Here is a 19,791-nt window from a genome sequence, read left to right as displayed (position 1 = left end):
TAATTATAGGGATATCAAAGTGACAGTGTGAGTTTGCGTCTAAAAATTTTTCACTTAAAAAAAGAGTGCTAGTTAGGAGGTTGGATCTTGAATATGTCCAATTCCCTTTGTCTTATGCTATTAGCATTAGTGAATTGGCAGATTTTAGGAAAGCTGACTGAAATATAACTTATGTACAATAAATACAAGTTATGACTAAGAGTAGATGGAGATGAGGTAGAAAGGGAAGCTTCTGATTCCATTTTCCTCCTCAGAAAATTGGCTAATCCATATTGTCAAAATAGGCTTCTTGGTATAATTCTTCTAAAAATAATGCACTGCTAAAATGAGAATTCACAAAATAGCACAAACTGTAGTTGTTCAAATCTATTTATTCAGAATAAGTTCCTTGAGTCCAAAGCAACATCTTTACTTTGTAGCTATGAATGTAAAGTACTTCTGAATTGAACTTGTTGAATAACCTGATATATTGAAGTCAAAACCAGCATTTGAAACTTTTTTCTCTAATAGTTTTCTTCTGAATATTTTTAACATTCAGTACAAGGCACAAACAAGGTTCTGCTGCTTTCTAGCATCTATTTTCCATTCATGCCTGAACGTTTCCTTAATGGTCAGTATTTCCTCCAAAACTATCACAAACAGGGAGCAGATAGGCAGAGATTAAAAAATCTGTTATTCTGTAGCTTGTACAATAGTGAGATTGCTGGATATCATTGTAAGATGACACATATTTATGTACCAGTCATTCTTTTCTACTCATTCCTGCACTGCACTGCAGATGAGTTACTCCTTCAGATTTAATTATTGAATTTTTAAACTTTTTTTTTTCAAGGAGGTGTCTATTGGCAACATGATGAAAAAAGTCAATTTTGCTAAGTCAGCACCGCACTGAATTTCAAATGTTTAGTCTTTGAGATATTCTGATTAATTCAGTGTCATTTTATTAAATTACTTTTGCTTTTCTTTAGTTCTAGAACAAACATTTGTAATAGTTTAATTTGTGTGGTTCCAAGAGTAAGCTAAAAAAATACCATAGATAATAAAGTCAGAAATATAAAATATATGGGGTGATTTGAAATTCCCTTAGGGAAAGAACCATTCTATTCCCTGTTTTTTCTTGTGCTATCAAGCTATTTTCCTTGAGCTTTGTGTGTGAAAGTCAGTGAATGGTGTGTGCTGCATCAGTTAGTGGATGCTCTTGGAATACAAAGATGTAGAAGTGTTTAAACAGAGCCAGCAACTCTGCTGAGGTTTTATTTCTTGTTTGTGTGAGCTCTGGTTGCCCTTGGTAAGGGGCACCACTTCCTCCCTTCTGTATCTGCTCACTCGAGTATGAACCATTAGCCAATGCCTCAGCTTCACCCATTCAGAAGGCAGTTGGGTAAATTGCAGTGTTTTTTTCTTTTCTTTTCTTTTCTTTTCTTTCATTCCTTTAGAGGTGTCTGTATTTCTGAATACTTTTGACAGAAAGCCGAATATTAATAATTGATTATTCTGCAATTTACTATAAAACAATGAGAACTGTCAGTAATTGATAGGCAATGAGTGCTGTATTTTTGTTTCTAGGATTTGCAAATTCAATGTGGAGATGTTACTATAGGATGCAAGCTTTACATTTATGCTGATATACATAAATATCTGCTTTCCTCCCTGTCCCCACGCAAATAAAAATTTTGCCTTAGTAAGTTCCAAAAGGAGAAATCTGTAAGTTACAATTCATACTAATCTTATGCTAGGTACAAGTGAGACAGTGTACATCTACATGCAGGTCTCTTCTGTGTGTTATTTTAAAATAACCTTAAATTCAGTTTTATTTCTTCCTCAAAAAGGCATTCAGTGAATTTGTGCTTTGCAAAATCTAAACCTGTTTTGTTCTTGACAAAAATGTCACAGACTTGTCCAAGAGCCTTTCTTTCATCTGTGATTCCCAAACAAACTTTACAAGAACTTTTGATAAAATGTTACCATCCTGCCTCCATTTTGCACACAGCAGCCTCAAAGTTCATCTTTATTTTCCCCAACAAGATTCCTCTAATGGTGTGTGCTAGAAACTATTGGCCTAAACAGGCAGACTTTTTTTCCTCTCTGCAGTGGGCTGTTGTACACTGTCATGTGCTGCTTAAGTCATAGATCAGACATCTGATGTGGGTCTGGGCATGAATGGGCAGTAAATGGCAGTGAATGAAGGAGATGAGAGAAGAGCTGAAAAAGGGCTGTTGGTATATTCAGGTAGTGGCCTCTGGCTGCACACACAGTCCACTGTCCTCCCACACAGTGCTGGATGCAGCTGTGTCTGGGTGATGGTCCCAATCTGGAGTCCAGCAGCTGGACTAAGTCTGTAATTAATGTCATATGTATGGGTCTTGACATGGTGTCACTGTGAATTGTTGCCAGGAATCAGTTTCTGGGGAGGAACTGTATACTGATGTTGCTTGGTTGATCTGAAATCTAACTGGACAAGTAGTTACCACAGTTCCAGGTCCCATTCCCACTGTCAGCCAGTGCTCACAGTTCAGACTGGAAAGCATGTAAAACTTAAGCAAAGTGCTTGCAAGTATGGAAATGTTCAAGGCCAGGTTGGACAGGACTGGGAGCAACCTGGTCTAGTGGAAAGCATCACTGCCCACAGCAGGGTGTTAAAACAAAATTATCTTTAAGGTCCCTCCCAACCCAAACCATTCTGTGATTATGATTCTATGAATTACCACAGTTTTATATTAGTTAAATCCATATTTGCATCAGTTCTTCAGTGGCTGCTTTTAAAGGTACTATGTATATTCAGAACCATTAATTTTATAACAGCTTTGGGATGATTAGGCAGTTCATTGTGCAGCTAGAAGGACTCTTAGGATGAGAATGCTCTGTTTTCTGGAAGCCTTCACAGAAAAGTAGTGACTAAAATCATCAGCCGAGATCAAACATTGCTATTAAAAATAAAGGCATTTTTACGTAGCTGTAATTGTCTTAGCAAGAGTGAAACAGTCATAGGCTAAAGATTACTATACTGGCTTAAAATATTATTTTTATTCATTTGTCTTTGCATTTGCATAATTTTCAATAAAATACAGTGATTTTGTTGTCTGTTCCTTAGTGTTTATGCCCAACTCTTCTAATAAAACTTTATGTTAATTTTTTACTGGTAATGGTGCAATTCTAGGATGAGCTCTCTGATGTTAGCCAAGCAGGCTCCAAATGTACTACGCCAGCATCCACAGCTGCTTCAGATGTTCCTGTGCTGCCTGCTGAAACCCCTCAAAAGGAAAATGTTGAAGGGCTTGCAAAGGACACAGAGATGTCAAATGAGAAGCTGGATGTAAGCAAGAATATTGAAGTACAGGTAGCTCAAGAAACAAGAAATGTGTGCACTGGTGAGCTGCTTTAACTTCTTAATGTAGGGTTACTATGGACCTTATATTTGATCACTTATTAACTATCTTTTGTTGTGCCACAAATGAGAATGGGGTTTCTACTCAATATTTTAAGGAGTACAGAATATTGGTCAGAGATAAGTCTGTTGTTTATTGGTGACTTTAGTCCTTTTTGCTTCAGAATCAGAGTTATTTAAGACATTTCTTTGGCAGTAGAAAAGGCACATAGAGTTGTGAAGTGTTGGACATCTTGGTTTCAGTTACAGAAATAGTAGGAAATAAGTGCTGTTGGATGACTTGTGTTAAATTTGGGAGAGACCTAGAAATTCCAGTATCTGCACTAGAGTATCAAAATCTGTGGGTCTTTTCATTTAATTATTTTGGTAAGTCTTTGTACAGAAGTATCCTAGGTTGGTGATTGATGAAGAACTACTACATGTAGTTAATATGTCATGATGATTTTGTTTATGGGCATGTACCACTTGCTTTGCCCCAGGGGGAAATGAAAATGAAGAAAAATCTGAAGTTCAGGCAATTATTGAGTCAACTCCAGAGTTGGATATGGATAAAGATCTCAGTGGATATAAGGGTTCCAGGTAAGTTGTGTGTTGTGATTTGAGGAAGAAGACAAATTTTAGAAGGTTATTTAAAGATGCTGTATATGGGAATTTTCCTTTTCTTGTCTTTGTTTAATTCTTCTGATGAGAAGGATAAAATTATCCTATATGGTGAATCTTAAGGGTGTAAGAAGAGCTTTGTGTGAAAGGAGCCCCTTCTCTGACCGGAGGAATATTTTGACCTCCTACTATTCAGTTCTCTTGCATTCTTGTTCTATTAAATATCTTCCAATTTAGCTGAGCTATCTGTTCTTCAGGCATTTGGGGTAAGTCCTGACACAACTCAATTTCTATAAGCCAAAACTTGACATGCTTTGATTTATTACAATCCTGTCCATCTCAGTATCAGCAACTGCTTTAAGTTTGAGATCTTGATGGCAAAGCAGTATTTGAAAATAGAATCTAGAACTTGTAAGTCAAATGAAAGCTTGTGGGGTTTGTTTGAGGGAACAAATGAACTACAGGTAAAAAATACAGAGAAAGCTTTTCTGCATTGTGAGAGTGTTATTTCCCTGCTTCTTCATGTCTTGTTTAATTCTCTGCCCAGCACTCCCACCAAAGGCATCAAGAACAAAGCATTTGACCGTAACACAGAGTCACTCTTTGAAGAGCTGTCATCTGCTGGTTCTGGCCTAATTGGAGATGTGGATGAAGGTGCAGATTTACTGGGTAAGAAAGATGCTGTATACAGAAATTTTCCTTTTTAGGAAGTGCTTAATTAGTCTTGCTGGATTTGTTGTTACATATCATTTGCATTAAAATTGTTTGAGTAGCATCCTAAGGTAATCATTGGAATGCAAAACCAGAAGCATTTCTTCTTTCTCTCTGTATAAGGAGCTTAATCTTTTGAGGCACTTCCTACACTACTCTCCATTTCTCTCTCTATGTTCTCTTACATAAGGATTTTTTTCTCAAGGAAGGATTTTTGTCTTGAACTAGTTTTAGGTAGTTTTATTCAGGTCGTGCCTGATCTGTAGTGGCCTGGCTTTATCACCTCCTTAAAGATTTTAACTTGAAAGAGAATTGCATCAAATGAAATGGTGGTAATTTGAGAATCAAACTGTTAATTGATATGGGAGGAAAAACCCACATTTCTCCTTCCCCCTAAGCATCTTGCTGTTACTTCTATGCTGACTATTTCAGTCACTTATTTCAAATGACTGAAATAAATTTGAGTTGACCAAGATCAAAAAGGTCATCAGAAGAATAATCTTTCTATAAACAATATAGGAAGATATTTTTACTGTGTAATTGTTCAGGCCTCATTTTGAAATAATGAAAGCCGATACTATGGAATGTATAAAATGCAGATCCTACTCTCAGGTGCTTTCCAAATGAGCTGTGTGCAGAAAATCAGCAGCTTGTTTGCTTCTGTCCTCTGACCCTGCAAAAATACAGATTGTTAGGACTGTTGAAACTCCTGTGTGCAATCTGTATTTCTGGTTGTTCAGTGTTCCTCCAGAAACTTATTTTATATCAAACAGGTGACATTTCTGCAGGTATTACTAGGAGTAATGAGCCTATCTCCAGTCTGAGATGGTTTTTCTTTGTTGTCACTCTGAGCAGTGAGGCTCTTCTCCACATCCTTACTGCAACATACTCCATCTAAAACTCTTGGATGTCATTCCATTCTCACAGAGATAAATAATCATGCATTCTGTATGCAAAAATACAGATACTGGAGGGTATTAACATGGAGCAGCATCCATCCCTTAACTGTGATAAATTGATTAAAGAAATCAAACTATTGTCAGGATATCCTGATCCTAATACTTTGTTTTTCATGGGCAAAAAATATCATTTTTAGTATAACTTATTTAAGGTTTGTCAGTGAGTTTATTACCATTTTCTGTAAATCTATTGCTGGAAACACCAGTGTGTGCACACTAAGCCTTAGGGTTATACCTGCATTTGTTATACAGAATGTGTTGGTCTGAAAATTTTATTTGAGAATCATAATTTTGCTTTGAGAACAACCATAGTTCAAAATCTGAAAAGCCACACCTGCATCCAGGATAATCTGTGTGTTTGAAGCATTTGGACCTGTTCTAAGTGAGCATTAAACGTCAGTATAGAGTTGTTTAAAAATAGTTAATTAGGATTCTCTAATCTGTTTTCTCTTGGGCTGCATACCCAGGGGAATATTCTGGTGTGTATGCTTCTTTTTTCAAAAAATCTTTGAAATCTGTTGCTTCTCCAGTTAGGCATTCTTGGCTGCTGCTCTCATACAGTATGTTCTCTGCATATTTCCCTGCTTGGTGACTTTTTTTTTGCCGTTGCACTCTGGCTTTGTAGTTTTTGTTCTTGCATTATAAAAGATCCTGAAACCTGTTGGATGTGATCCTACATACTTTTATCTGTGAATATTGAAAGTGTTTAAAAAGCAAGAGCAGCTTCAATAAAATCTCTTGATGGCTGTAGTATAGGGGATTTCTCCAGATATTGATAAATTAACCATGGTTGATCTAAGTTACTTCAGTAAATATCATTTACTTTTAATCCAAAACCCAGAGAGGGAAATGTCAAAAGAGAGAACTTTGACTTGCATGTCTATTTATAGATACCTTTTCTTCTTTATCCAAATATCTTTAAAGTCTTCTGCCGCCAAAGTTGCTTAGAAGATTGTGTTTCTAATGTATTTTAAAAAGCCTCCACCATTAAGATACCTTTTTCATTCATTATGTTAATCTTGAATTAACATAATTTCTGCTGTTATCTGTGTCATAATTATTTTGCTGTGCAAATGCAAAATAATTATTCTCTCCTGAAACTATCTTTTTTAAAATTCTGAAAATTATCTTAGGTATGCAAAAAATAGGGTGAGAAATTAATTTCCAGAAATCTAAGTAACACTGAATTAGTTATGTTAGAGTTATGTTGAAAAGTTATGTTCACTTTTCTCCATAAGATCATATTAATTGGAAACTTCTGAATGGCTTAGAATTTCTTCCAAGGACTGTGCTTCTAAATTATTTCACAGAAAATGAGAGACTTTTATTGAGTTACTGATTCTTATAAGAGGTTTAACCAATGGAAATGGTTGTGACAAACTTAAATCCTTCCACATCAGTCTTCTGTATAAATCCTGCTTCTAATCACATTACATCCCACTTCAGATTTTTGGTGGTGGCTTTGTTTTAATTCGCTCTTACTTCCTAAGTCTTAATATTTTATTTCTCCTCAATCATACTACACCTCACATGAAATGTTTCTTGTTCTTGTTTTTGCTCTACATGGAATGCATGGGCTTTAAAGACCATAATTTCTTTGGTAAGGTATCATTTGCTCTGGGGAAATCTGCAGGGCTTTCACAATCTGAACTTTATTCAGCATGTTTTTTGTCTATAACTGATACACTTTGGTATATAAAAATTTATAAGAGATCAAAAAGCAATGATGATAATGGTGTAAAACACAGTTCAGCATTTTAAAAACATTTTGTGGTCTAATACTTCTGCAACGTATGCTGTGTTTGCTTTTTGACTTAGTACTGTAACATCTTCTAAATATACAGAGTAGCAGCACTGGCCTGTGCTTAGGTAGGAATGTCTTCGGGCTTTTTTTAATTGAAGTCAGGCTGGGAGAAGATGGGAGGGAAGGCTAATTGTAGAAGGTAGGTTGGACCTGAAACTTCAGATAGCTCACAGTTCTTCTGACAAGTTTGTCATATGTAAAATTAATTTGATTTTAGACAATGGCAAAACATAAGTTTTCTAAAAACATCCATTTTATTTGCTAATTTAATGTGTTTGTTTCCTTTGGAAAGGAATGGGGCGTGAGGTTGAAAACCTTATTTTGGAAAACACTCAGCTGCTGGAGACAAAGTAAGTGAGAATGTTTATGTAAAAAATACTGACTTTCTGTTATTTCATTATATCTTCAATATCCTGATACAGAATTGAAACTATACAAATGTGCTCTCAGTTCTCAGAGTAATGGAGGTGTGAGTATTTTGAATTTGTAGGTGCATTTGTCTGAGTTGGTCTTCTAGAAATTAAGGATCTAGTAGGACAAGTCTTTTATCCTTGTAAGACTCCAAGAAATGCAGTGCTGTGTCCTGATGAGATCAACTCCCTGTCAGAAGCACAGCTTTAAGTGCAGAGGCAAATCCACTGGAGCACTGTTAAAGGAAAATCAAACTATTTATCAGTACTTTTTTCTAATAGACAGAATGTGAATGTGTTTGAATGTTGGAGATTTGGGAGGAGATGATTTGACCTTTAAGAAAGCTGTATCTTTTTACAGCAGCTCTGTGTAAGAAATGTGTAGGTCTTTAAAAATAAAACCAGGCTGAAGCTGAACTGCGAGACCATGGCCATCCTTATAACCATATGTTTTCAATGTTTGTGTAGAAATGCACTGAATGTAGTGAAGAATGATTTAATAGCAAAGGTGGATGAATTGACCTGTGAAAAGGATGTGCTACAAGGTGAATTAGAGGCTATAAAACAAGCAAAGCAAAAGCTTGAAGAGAAGAATAAAGAACTGGAAGAAGAGCTGAGAAAGTAAGTTTAATTCCATGGTTGTAAAAAAGGAAAAGAAGAAAAACCATACTGTGATATTTATTGCAGCTGTTTTTTATTTTCTTTTTAGAGCTCGTGCAGAAGCAGAAGAAGCAAGACAGAAGGCTAAAGAGGATGATGATGTAGGTGTATATGTGTGGTGTATTTTGTGTGCATATGTCAATGGGACATTAGAAGTCTATGTGTTTAGTGAGTGCTACTAAAACTTACTGCTTAATAAGTAGTGGTGAAGTTCCTTCCTGTATAGAAATGACAGAAGATCTAAAGAGCACAAGTAAACTTAAATTGACAGTGATTAGTTGTCTTGCTTTCCTCTCTGCCCACTGTTAGCACACACTTTTTTTTGAAGACCTGTTTTCATTCACATTATATTGCATTCAAAGGATGGGAGGAGAGGAAGGTAAAACCCAGATTTCCAAAGCCCCAAACTATTTGAAATCTGGAATTGTGCCCTAGCCTGGCTGTTATCAAGAGGGTGGCTCTGCAGGGCCCTGTGGTGCACCTTTGTCACTGCCATGTTTATTAACTTGTGTGCCCAGAGCGATGTCCCCACGGCACAGCGGAAACGCTTCACACGTGTGGAAATGGCCCGAGTGCTGATGGAGAGGAACCAGTACAAGGAGAGGCTGATGGAGCTGCAGGAGGCTGTCCGATGGACTGAGATGATAAGGTGAAAAGGCTTTATAGAATCTTTGATAGAGCTCCTTGTGATTTTTAGATGCTGGGTGATCTGGTCAGCAGGTTCATTGCCTTCTGCTTGTTTTCCTCATGCCCATGAGGATCATTGGTTTTAAGTTAAGGGTATATAATTTGTCAGAATGGTTCTTGGTGAGACCTCAGTGAAGATATGTTACTTCATATGATGTGAATACACACATTTTTTCAAGGGATGCTTGTTCTGAAACAGAGAAAAAAAGTTGGTATTTGTAAATAACATTAATGTGGTGAGCATTAAAAATTACTCTGTGTGTACACATGCCTTGTGCTGTCAAAATAGGGATAATGTCTTCAGACTGAGCATAATTCCTTTGGAAAGACTTGGGTTGTTCAGGATAAAGCAGTTTAAAACTGCGCAAGGCATGTTAAATATAAACAATAAAGATGGTGATTTGGTCTTGTTTGCATCCTGAATATTCAGTTGTTTGGAAGGTATGGTTTGAAAACATAAGTTTTCTGCCTCAGACCAACTCATCCTTGTCCCTGACCACAGGTACCAGAGGCTGTGGTGCTGCCTGCTGGCCATGGACAGCAGTGACATGTAATTGTTCCAATTGTCCTCATGCCTGTGACCCTTTAGGAGGAAAAATGTACATTTCCAACAGCCATGGCTTGTTCTTCTGTAGCTATTGTCTGCTGTAGAAATCCTCTCCTATCTCTAATCTATGGCTATGGGAACACTTTTTCAATTATTTACTGATGTATTGAAGATTAATAGACTTTAAAACAAAAAACAATGGTTAAAATATTAAATAGGAGGCAGAATAATTTAAAATGGTTTGCTGCTTTCTTCAAGCTTTTTTCATTACAAAGTGTTATGCAGACTTGTCTCTTCTGTCTGAAAAGTTGCCAGTTTGTTTGGGATGCAAAGAAATGTGGATGAAGCTTATTATGTAACTTTATTTCCTGTAGTGGGAATTTCGGTATTGTGCTCTGATCAGTAAAGAAGTAGTAGTGTGGAAAAAAAAAAGGCTTTGTTATTTTCAAGATGTTATCCTTTTTTTAAAAATAAGAGTTTCACACTGTTCCATTCCTTTTCCTTTTTAAATTGTTGCTAACTTAGTAACTTGGAATTAATTTCTTGTAGAGCATCCAGAGAAAATCCAGCCATGCAAGAGAAGAAAAGATCAAGCATTTGGCAATTGTAAGTATAGAAGCACAACTTACTGGCAGAAATAAATAAAGACCCTAACCAATTAGCTGGCACATTTGTGTATGTTAGCTAATTATTTTTTGGCAGATGAAGATATCTTAACATTTCTCCTCTTGTTGCCCAGCATGCCAACTCGGTAAGACTGCTCTGGAAGACAAAATGTATTGTAAGCTGCAGTGTGTAGTGAGTGGCTGTGCACTTTGTGAAGTTAAATACCAAAGTGCTGGAATTTTTTTCCTAGCTGAATATGCACCAAGATTCTTGTTCTGAGCATTTTTTCCACATTCATTTTTATGATGAAAAGTAGAAACCTGAATAGCATGTGTGGGGTTGCATTTATTTCAGCTTCTTTTCCCTCTGTGAAGTACAGCTTACCGAGTGTTACATTCTCCTTTCTGACTTCAAGCTCTTAAAATCTAAACCAGTATTTTTCTCAACAAGATGTTTGTCAAATAATCCTTTTGATGTTGTGACTTGCAGAAAACTGTTTTATCTTGTTGCATAGAAAATAGTGGGTTTTTTTAAATGCTGTCTGCATGAACTAATGTCCTTCATAGAACTGTCTTCCAGGTGTGATGTTAACATCTTAATTTTGTTGGTTCCCTGTAGATGTTAATTAAAGATGACGTTCCCATTGAATTTGATAAATGGGATAATAATCCTTTAAAATTTTTTCTTATGGACACGAGTTTTGTGCGTTGAGAGTTTTGCTGAGTGTGTTGGGCTCCAGTTTCTTACCTTATAACTGTCTTGAACAGGCTGGCATATGCTGTGTTTTGCCTGCATAGTCAAATTTGGATGTATCTGGCAAATCTTGACTCTTGTCTTTTTCTTCTAGTTTTAGCAGGCTCTTCAGTTCATCCAGCAATACAGCAAAGAAACCAGAACCTCCTGTCAATGTTAAATATAATGCTCCAACCTCGCACATTACTCCATCAGTCAAGAAAAGAAGCAGCACCTTATCTCAATTACCCAGTGACAAATCTAAAGCCTTTGAATTCCTCAGTGAAGAGTAAGACATTTTGGTTTTATAGTAGATATGCTCTATCAAGTGTTTACTCTTTTAGTTCTCTGAGATTACTAGCATGCTGCTAAGTGAAGTATAATCTCCTGAAGTGAGTGTTGATTCATGAGGCATCAAGATAGTGCAGAGTGAAATGTGCAGCAGTGGGTGAATACTTGGAGCACCTGGCTGAAATATTCTACTTGGTAAATACCACTATCTTTCAGGAAAGTGCATTTAGGCACAGGAGACAACACTTCGTACGCTTTTATATGAAAATGCTGTAGCTGAGCAATAACTGTACAGCTACTTAAGGTTCACTTAAGAGTCAGGCTAACAAGAATCTGTAATTATTTTTTTCTCCTGTGCTTTGTTTTGGCAATATGTCCTTGTGAGTTACAACTTTTGAAGCTCCTAGTAGAGCTACACAACCCAAGTTAATTTCTTTTGAGGATGCTGGCAATAGACTTTCTGGTTTTGCCTGGTTTTCCCCAATTCCTTAAAAATAGCCCACAGGAAACCAGGGGTCTTGATAAGTGAAAAAAACCTAGGGATATCCTTGGTAACCCAGTGCTTCCACAGTGATCTTGGTTACTGAGTTTAACAGCAATTCCCATTGCACAAGAAGATTCTAAAGAGCATAAGTAAGAAGTTCCTTAATCCTGATTCTTGCCCAGAACTGAAGCCAGTTTAGCCTCACGCCGGGAGCAGAAGAGGGAGCAGTACCGCCAGGTGAAAGCTCATGTCCAGAAGGAGGATGGCAGAGTGCAGGCTTTTGGCTGGAGTCTACCTCAGAAATACAAACAGGTATGATGTTTTCAAGCATAATGGTAACAGCTTCATGTTTTGTCACATTTGAAGAGGGTGTGATTTCACAGCTTGTGTTTGATTCTAGCTTTTTTTGGTTGAAGTTAGCAGTAAAGAATCTTTGTAAAGGAGACAACAATGCAAAACTCTTAATTGTGTTTAATAAATTCTGAGCAACTGATTCCAAAGATTGTAAACCTCTTTTAAAAGTAAAATTTTTTGTTTGTTTGTTTTTTTACCTAGGTGGCAAATGGCGGACAGGGTGAAAATAAGATTAAGAACTTACCTGTACCTGTTTACCTGAGACCTTTGGATGAGAAGGATACCTCTATGAAGGTAGGATGTTTCCAGTGATGATAAGAGACTTGGGCAAACTATAGCTTGAATATTTTTGTTTTGGACTCAATTACATTCTTTTTCAAATAAGTTGTTTTTTTTAAACATAGTGAAGAAGAATTTGTCTCAGTAAAATGTATATGACTTTAATTGTAATTAATAACTTAAAATGGACTCTGGATATATAATAATGTTGATATCACTTAGCATATTTAACAGTGCTTGTCTCTCTCTTTTTTTAGTTTGAGATTCAAGTGAAACATTTATTTTTCTCCCAAGCTGTGGTGTGCTGTAGGGGTGAACCTGTCAGGAGGGAAGACACGAGATGGAGGATCTGTGGTTGGTGCCAGTGTGTTCTACAATGATGTGACTGGTGTGGATGCAGATGGCAACAAGCAGCAAACAGGATCCCAGAGTAGCTTAGATAAACTAGATCAAGAGCTCAAGGTAAGGTCACTGCAAGGCACATTTAATAAATTATATAGTTATACACCTTTACTGTAGAGTACTGAAGTATTTTCTAATCAGGTTCATTGGTAACAAATAGAGTTTTCTTGGTTAGTCATTAGCCCATGATGTTTGGGCTATTGAGTCCAACTATTAAATACTTTCGAATCTTCCCTTCCTGGCAAATCTCAGGAGCAAATAAATTTTACATCAAAATTACGTACTGCTTATACCAGTGCTGCCTCCTTTAAAAACCATTTGTGACAGACCTGTTTATGTTCTAATTGCCATGAATGGGGAATTCATATTAAGGGCATAAAAACAGTCTAAATTTTCAAGTGCTTTGGGATATCATATTAACCTGTGGTGATACTGAGTATGGCAGGTAGCATGTCAATAATGTTTTTATTTTATACTGGTCTAACTGTATAACTATGCAGTGTAATTATAATATTTTATGTATTTTAATAGAAGTATGAAATATGAGGGAGCTATATTTATACTTCATTTACATAAAGAACAAGTAACGTGTAGTTTTGCAATGGCATTGAAGATACTTAACTTCCTACATATTTATGTATATTTCTGTAGGTGAAAATGTAAGACCACTACAGATCAAATGTAGTAATTCTATTCTTGTCCCCCTTTCTGTTGTTAATTTCTGCCTTTGTTCTCCTTCAGGATCAGCAAAAGGAACTGAAACACCAGGAAGAATTATCCAGTCTAGTTTGGATCTGTACTAGCACACATTCTGCTACAAAAGTTATCATTATTGATGCAAACCAACCAGGGAATATTCTGGACAGTTTCATTGTTTGCAATTCTCATGTGCTTTGTATTGCCAGTGTGCCAGGTAAATGCTTGGGCTGGTTCAGCTCCTGCCTTTTTTAACTGATTCTTACTCAGTTTTTTGTACGCAATGAAAAACCACAGATTTGTTACTTAGTATGATGAAAAGTTACTGTAACAGAGCAATAAGAAAGTGGTTAGTTGTACATTAAACTATTGCATTTCTACCCTTCTGTTTCACTCTTTAGTTGGCTGTTGACTTGCATGAACCAAAAATCAGAGAGATGTCAGCAGCCAAGGGGAACTGTTTTGTTTGATGTACTATACTGCAACAGTGTTGATATTTCATGGAATTGTGAACATCACAAAAAGAATATGTTTGTTGTTTTTTTGACTTCTTCAGCCTCTTGAAGATAAGCAAGCTCCCTGCAGAGGGAATCCTTTTTGCATTTGAGTGTAATTCAAGTCTTGAAAATATAAGAGAATTGGACATGAGAAAAACAGTTTTTCTTCCAGAACCAAGACTCTATTGCACCTAAATTTTTCATAAAGATATAGATAGGTGCCCTTGTGTACCTGCACTGTTATGAAATTGATTTTAGAGGAAGATATAACTAAAATTGAAATAATCTATTTGGAAAGCTGTCGATTGAAATAGAGTGAATGACATTGTAATGCAGTATATGTTGATCTTGCTTTTGTTTTGCGAGCTTCATTACAGCATCTTCCACATTTGCTGATTATGTGAAACTAACCTTGTAGATAGGGGTTGCCTGCATGTTTAATCTCTGGGGAGCTCATTGAGTTTGAAGCTTAGTTATTAGATAGAGAAGTGATTTGGCTTTATCCCTATGAAAAACACCCAGTGACAGGGTCCAAGGGAATGGCCTGAAGTTGTGCCAGGGGAGGTTTAGGCTGTATATCAGGGAAAGATTCTTTCCCAGGGGGTGGTGGGGCACTGAAAGGGCTCCCCAGAGCAGTGGTCATGGCACCAAGGCTGCCAGAGCTCCAGGAGCATTTGAATAATGCTCTGAGACAAAGGGTGGGATTGCTGGGTGTCTGTGCAAGGCCAGGAGTTGGACGGGATCTTTGTGGGTCCCTTCCAGCTCAGGATATTGTGTTATTCTGAGTTTAATCTCTTTCAGGGGCAAGAGAAACAGACTACCCTGCAGGAGAAGAAGGGTCCCAGGAAGCAGATTCCAGCCAAGTGGACAAATCCTCCCTGTGTGGCAGTATGACCAGTAACAGCTCTGCTGAGACTGACAGCCTGCTGGGGGGAATCACTGTGGTGGGCTGCACTGCTGAGGGTCTCACGGGGACTCCTGGTGCCCATGACACCAATGGGGCCTCACCTGTGGCAGAGAAACAGTCAGGTATGTGATAAACACTACAGGTGTATCAGGGCTGGCCAAACACCTTGAGATGCAGCTGGTGCAACTACTGAGGTTAACAGTGTGTAAGCTGTGATAACATAAACTCACTGTAAATTCTGTAAATTATAGCTGAGAAAGTGGTGGAGGTGACATGAAATGGGAATTGGCAGCTGCTTCTTGTAGGTACTTTTGAGAGAATTCTTGTGCCTGCTCTAGAGAGAGATTTTAATGTAGTATTTGAAATGCAGATCTTACCAGAGAGTGACTAAAATAAATACCTTGGATTTTGTCAAGTCTTAATAGATATTTAAGTGTAAGTGATTATTTCATAGACATTCATACTTTTTTTTGTCATATGGCCTACAGAGCTGTATGGTGATATGATTGTCAATGGATATGTGGTGGTTGGCCTTGTTTACTGCTGTCCTAGTTAATAATTTAATGGCCCGTCTGAGCCATCAGGCTGATACTTAAAAGTGCATTTGACATTTGTTTATACAGTGCCACCTGCTAAAATTTGGGCGTTTCTGATGTGATGTTTTTTGATTCTGATGTGAAATTGTAACTGTCTGGCTATAACAGCTATTCACTTCAGTTTTAAGTATCAAGTTCTGGCTGTTTTAAACAATAGCAAATTCTATTGCAGTTGTTTAAAAGTTTTTCAAATTTGTTTGTTTCATAGATATTGCAGCTGAAAATAATTCAGTAGATGAGAACATTCCAACAGCAGAGGAGGCAACAGAAGCAACAGAAGTCAATGCAGGGACAGGAGAAGACACAGCTGATATTGCACAAACTGGAGTCTACACAGAGCATGTCTTTACAGATCCCTTGGGAGTGCAGCATACAACAGAGGCATCTCCAGTGTATCAGCCTAAGTACCTAGTCTCGAGCCTCATACCTCTTAAAAAGTATTTTTAAAAAGTATAATGTTTGTAGGCACATAGCATGGAGACAAAATGACTACTTTTTTTCCTTTTTAAGTGTGTTGAAGTTCATATAAGTAGTCTTGGTACAAGACTGTGCTTTGTGACTCTCTTCTGCCTTTCCCCAGAGGTAATAATACTGACAGGTTTGAATGGAACCTAGTTTTCCCTGTAAAAGTAAATGTCCACTTGAAGAAATTCATGGTTATTGAGGTTTTCATCTGTATTGTACTTTCATGTGTGGTTACTGTATTTTTAAACATCTCGTGTACTTCAAAAGGCAGTGTAGGAACTCTCAGTTGTGAAATAAACACCTGGCTTATAGCCTGAGTAATCTGTGCAGTTCATTAAATGTATTTTAACTGGTGTTTTTTTCTAGTACTGAGTCACAGTTATATAAGGATGTTGCAGTTCTGCCAAGCGAGCAAGATCTAGTGAGAGAAGAAGCACAGAAAATGAGTAGCCTTTTACCAACCATGTGGCTTGGAGCACAGAATGGATGGTAAGGAAGTGCTAATCTTGTTATATTTATTTATAATCATTACTTTAAACTTGCTTCTTGTGCCTACAGGCCTGATAACCGTCTCAAGTCAAGATTAAGCACAGGATGATCTCAAGATTGCAGCAAAGCATTCAAGGTTTTGGCTGTTTTTAGGCATTACAGAACTCAAAGGAAGTATTGTAGGTGATTAGCAAGTCCTTTTTTATTAGATAACACTTTATCTGCAGAGAAGTTCTGGGGTTTTTTTGTATTCAAAGAAATTGTTATTGTCTGTTAATTACATAATTTTCAATATTTTAGTATGCTAGAAAAATGTATTGTAATTTTTACTGCAGATGGATCTGCAAGGGAGTTTGTAATGCTTTAGACCTCTGAAAAAGCCGTTCTGCTGCTCATGTAGTTCTTCCTTTCAGCGTACACATAATTTCCAGTGGAAGATGAAAACTTGTTTTCCCTTTGATTGTGGATTTCACTTTATAAGGGCTTTGCTTGTGGTTGTTTTTGTCTGGTAGTGCTTTTAATCCCTCCTGATTTGTCTTTGCAGCCTGTATGTTCATTCGTCAGTGGCCCAGTGGAGGAAATGTGTTCATGCCATTAAACTTAAAGATTCTATTCTCAGTATTGTGTAAGTCCTGAAAGAATGTCATGTAAATCATAATGAATTTCTGTTAAAATACTTTCCAAAGTAGTTTTTTATTTCCTCCTCAGATATTGGGAATGTCAGTTGCTATAACTGCCTGCATGCCTTTTGAGGGACAGTGGAAACCTTCTAGGGAGTAAGGAAAATAAAAAGAATCTTGTACCTGTTGGAAATACATAGCCCAAAGGATGAGCTGTAGCTATGCAAAACAGTTATAGGTTGCTATTTTTGCTGTTTTCTTCAGGCATTGTAACCAGATGTATTTCAATCTCTCTGAACTGGATTTTGATCCCTTGTTACATCCCTTCTCTTGAGCCATATTGTAGAAATCAAAACACTGGGGCTAATAAAAAATGACTGTAAAAATATGCTGAAATATGAAATGTTTAATACCTAGTTTTAAACTTGCCTTCTGAGCAGAGCAGTCTAACAGACTGTGTTGTTGTGCCTCCTTTTTCCTCAGACATGTCAAAGGAATAGTCTTGGTTGCACTGGCAGATGGGACGCTTGCGATCTTTCACCGGGGAGTTGGTAAGGATTCTGTTGCATCTGGGAACCAGGGAATTTTCAACAGTAGTTAGGAAAGAAATGTGCCATTTACAAGTAATGTTTTGATAATGTGTTCACCATTGACCTTTTTATGGATTGTTATGAGAAATATTTCTTGTTATTTCAGTTGCAGATTCAAGTTCTCGTTTTGCACTGTTGTGGTGCATTTATGGAGTATTTTCTTACTCTGAAATGGAGAATGGAATAGATTTGCTAAATAGGGAAACACCATATGAAAGTCTGCTTTGATTATCATCTCTCTTGCATTTTCATTATGCTCAATAGTCATGTCTTCTGTTTTATTAGTGATAAATATTTCTCTGGGCAAGTCCTTCAATGAGAATTTTGTAAGCATCCCTTCAGAATTTCTGCTCAAACTCCTCCTGAACCAGCTCCATTCTTCAGCCTCCAGAAATAGGACCTGGAGGGGAAGGTCTTACTATGAGCAACTGAAACTTATCTATTAGCTTGTTTTTCCACCCTATTAATTTCATCTTTCCCTTGTGATGCTTAAATCCTCATGCTCAGCATTTAAAAGAATTTAAAAGGTTGCACAACACTAATGCAAATACTGGAAAAGATGCAGCTGGGATGAAGTTGTTTTTAGTGGTTTTGTTTTGTTTATTTTTTTAAAGCTCACTGCAATGGTTCACAATACCTAAGCCTCTCTAGTGAATGTCATTGATGATCTGTGGCCTTAGTTCAGTCTACAGAAGAATTTTAATTGGTGTTGAATGATGAAATTTAGTATGTTTTTAGTAGATTTCAGGTGCCTTTTTTAAGACCTTGCAGCATATTTTAAAAAAATCTGCACTGGCCAACACTTCCATGTTCAGCCAAGCAGCAGGTGCCTGGTGGGAAGCTGTTTGTTGTCACAGGTACTGGTCGTAGTCAAGCAGAGCCTGTACCACAGGGTAACCTGCTGATTTAAAAATGTTTTGCTGGATTTTTAACCTGAATCATTGTACGATTTTATTTTTTAAAAAACATAACATTTGGGATGTTAGTTGCTGTTTGTTTAATGAGGAGCCTAGCCATAAACTTGTACAGATTTACCCAGATTATTACAATGCTTTAAAAAATTGGACTTCTAAGATAGTTACTTTTACTTCTAAATTTTCCTTAAACCAAACACAGGTTCCTGTGTTACTTTTTTTCTTCCTGTTTTTGCAGATGGTCAGTGGGATTTGTCAAACTATCACCTCTTGGACCTGGGCCGGCCGCACCACTCCATCCGGTGCATGACAGTGGTACATGACAAGGTCTGGTGTGGCTACAGGAACAAAATCTATGTTGTTCAACCAAAGGCCATGAAAATAGAGGTAAGTTCCAATGGTGATTAAAAAAATTAAATGTTGTGTTTTAGTGCTGCAGCTCAGACTCCCGAGTAACTCCAGAAACATCTGTTTTCATCAGTGCAGAAACAGGCTACCTAGCAAATTTGTTTTATGAAATAGTTGTTTTGGAAGACTTAAAGCTATGATGAGAAAGTTTTCACTTACTGAAACCAGTTTTTGGGAGATTTAGTTCTCCACTTCTGGCTGGCCAGAAACTGGAAAGTGTGCTTGTGCAGAGCTTGTACGGCCAGCTCCCAGCTTATTCTGGGTGTGCCTCATTTTGTTTTCTACCCATGTGCAGAGATTTGCAAGCGTTAATTTGGAATGTACTCGTTCCAGTTAGAGAAAAATTTATGCAAGGTGTGTGAGCTGGTGTTTTATCTGCAGTGTTTAGTCTGTCATCTCAAGAGCAGAAAGTGGCTGAGGTTTCTGCAAGCCTTGAGCAATATAAGTGCTTCAGCTCCTGCTAATTGGCCTGAGACACGGGCCAGGCCTTTGAGGGTGGCTGCTCAGCTCTTCTGAAAATATCAGTCACTCAATAATGACCTGTTTTTGTGAAGAAGACTATAAATATATATGGGAAAACTGAAATGAAGTTAATATAAAAGTGAAATTGATTGTTTTGCTGGTGGATAGTGTGTATTTTGCACATGGTGGCGTTGTTTATAAGTCAATCATGATGAACAAGGAACAAAGGCATTTTT

General features: G+C 37.2%; 1 protein-coding gene across 5 annotated transcripts in view; it reads left to right on the top strand.

Moving 5' to 3' along the window:
- Positions 1-19,791, top strand: part of SPAG9 (sperm associated antigen 9) — a 63,041-nt gene that overhangs the window by 31,719 nt on the left and 11,531 nt on the right. For all 5 annotated transcript variants that reach the window (XM_066565783.1, XM_066565782.1, XM_066565786.1 and 2 more), the window contains 19 exons: positions 3,158-3,368; positions 3,865-3,964; positions 4,533-4,654; positions 7,752-7,809; positions 8,338-8,490; positions 8,579-8,630; positions 9,048-9,178; positions 10,313-10,369; positions 11,217-11,390; positions 12,059-12,188; positions 12,432-12,524; positions 12,804-12,971; positions 13,653-13,824; positions 14,906-15,133; positions 15,816-16,011; positions 16,439-16,561; positions 17,106-17,186; positions 17,665-17,732; positions 18,924-19,072. In XM_066565783.1, the coding sequence (XP_066421880.1) occupies positions 3,158-3,368; positions 3,865-3,964; positions 4,533-4,654; positions 7,752-7,809; positions 8,338-8,490; positions 8,579-8,630; positions 9,048-9,178; positions 10,313-10,369; positions 11,217-11,390; positions 12,059-12,188; positions 12,432-12,524; positions 12,804-12,971; positions 13,653-13,824; positions 14,906-15,133; positions 15,816-16,011; positions 16,439-16,561; positions 17,106-17,186; positions 17,665-17,732; positions 18,924-19,072 (2,466 nt within the window). The remainder of the gene's footprint in view (positions 1-3,157; positions 3,369-3,864; positions 3,965-4,532; positions 4,655-7,751; positions 7,810-8,337; positions 8,491-8,578; positions 8,631-9,047; positions 9,179-10,312; positions 10,370-11,216; positions 11,391-12,058; positions 12,189-12,431; positions 12,525-12,803; positions 12,972-13,652; positions 13,825-14,905; positions 15,134-15,815; positions 16,012-16,438; positions 16,562-17,105; positions 17,187-17,664; positions 17,733-18,923; positions 19,073-19,791) is intronic.

The sequence above is a fragment of the Molothrus aeneus genome, chromosome 25 (genome assembly GCF_037042795.1).
Source record: "Molothrus aeneus isolate 106 chromosome 25, BPBGC_Maene_1.0, whole genome shotgun sequence".
Taxonomy (NCBI): domain Eukaryota; kingdom Metazoa; phylum Chordata; class Aves; order Passeriformes; family Icteridae; genus Molothrus; species Molothrus aeneus.
Note: the sequence above shows the minus strand (reverse complement) of the source record. Positions and strands in the feature narration are given on the sequence as shown.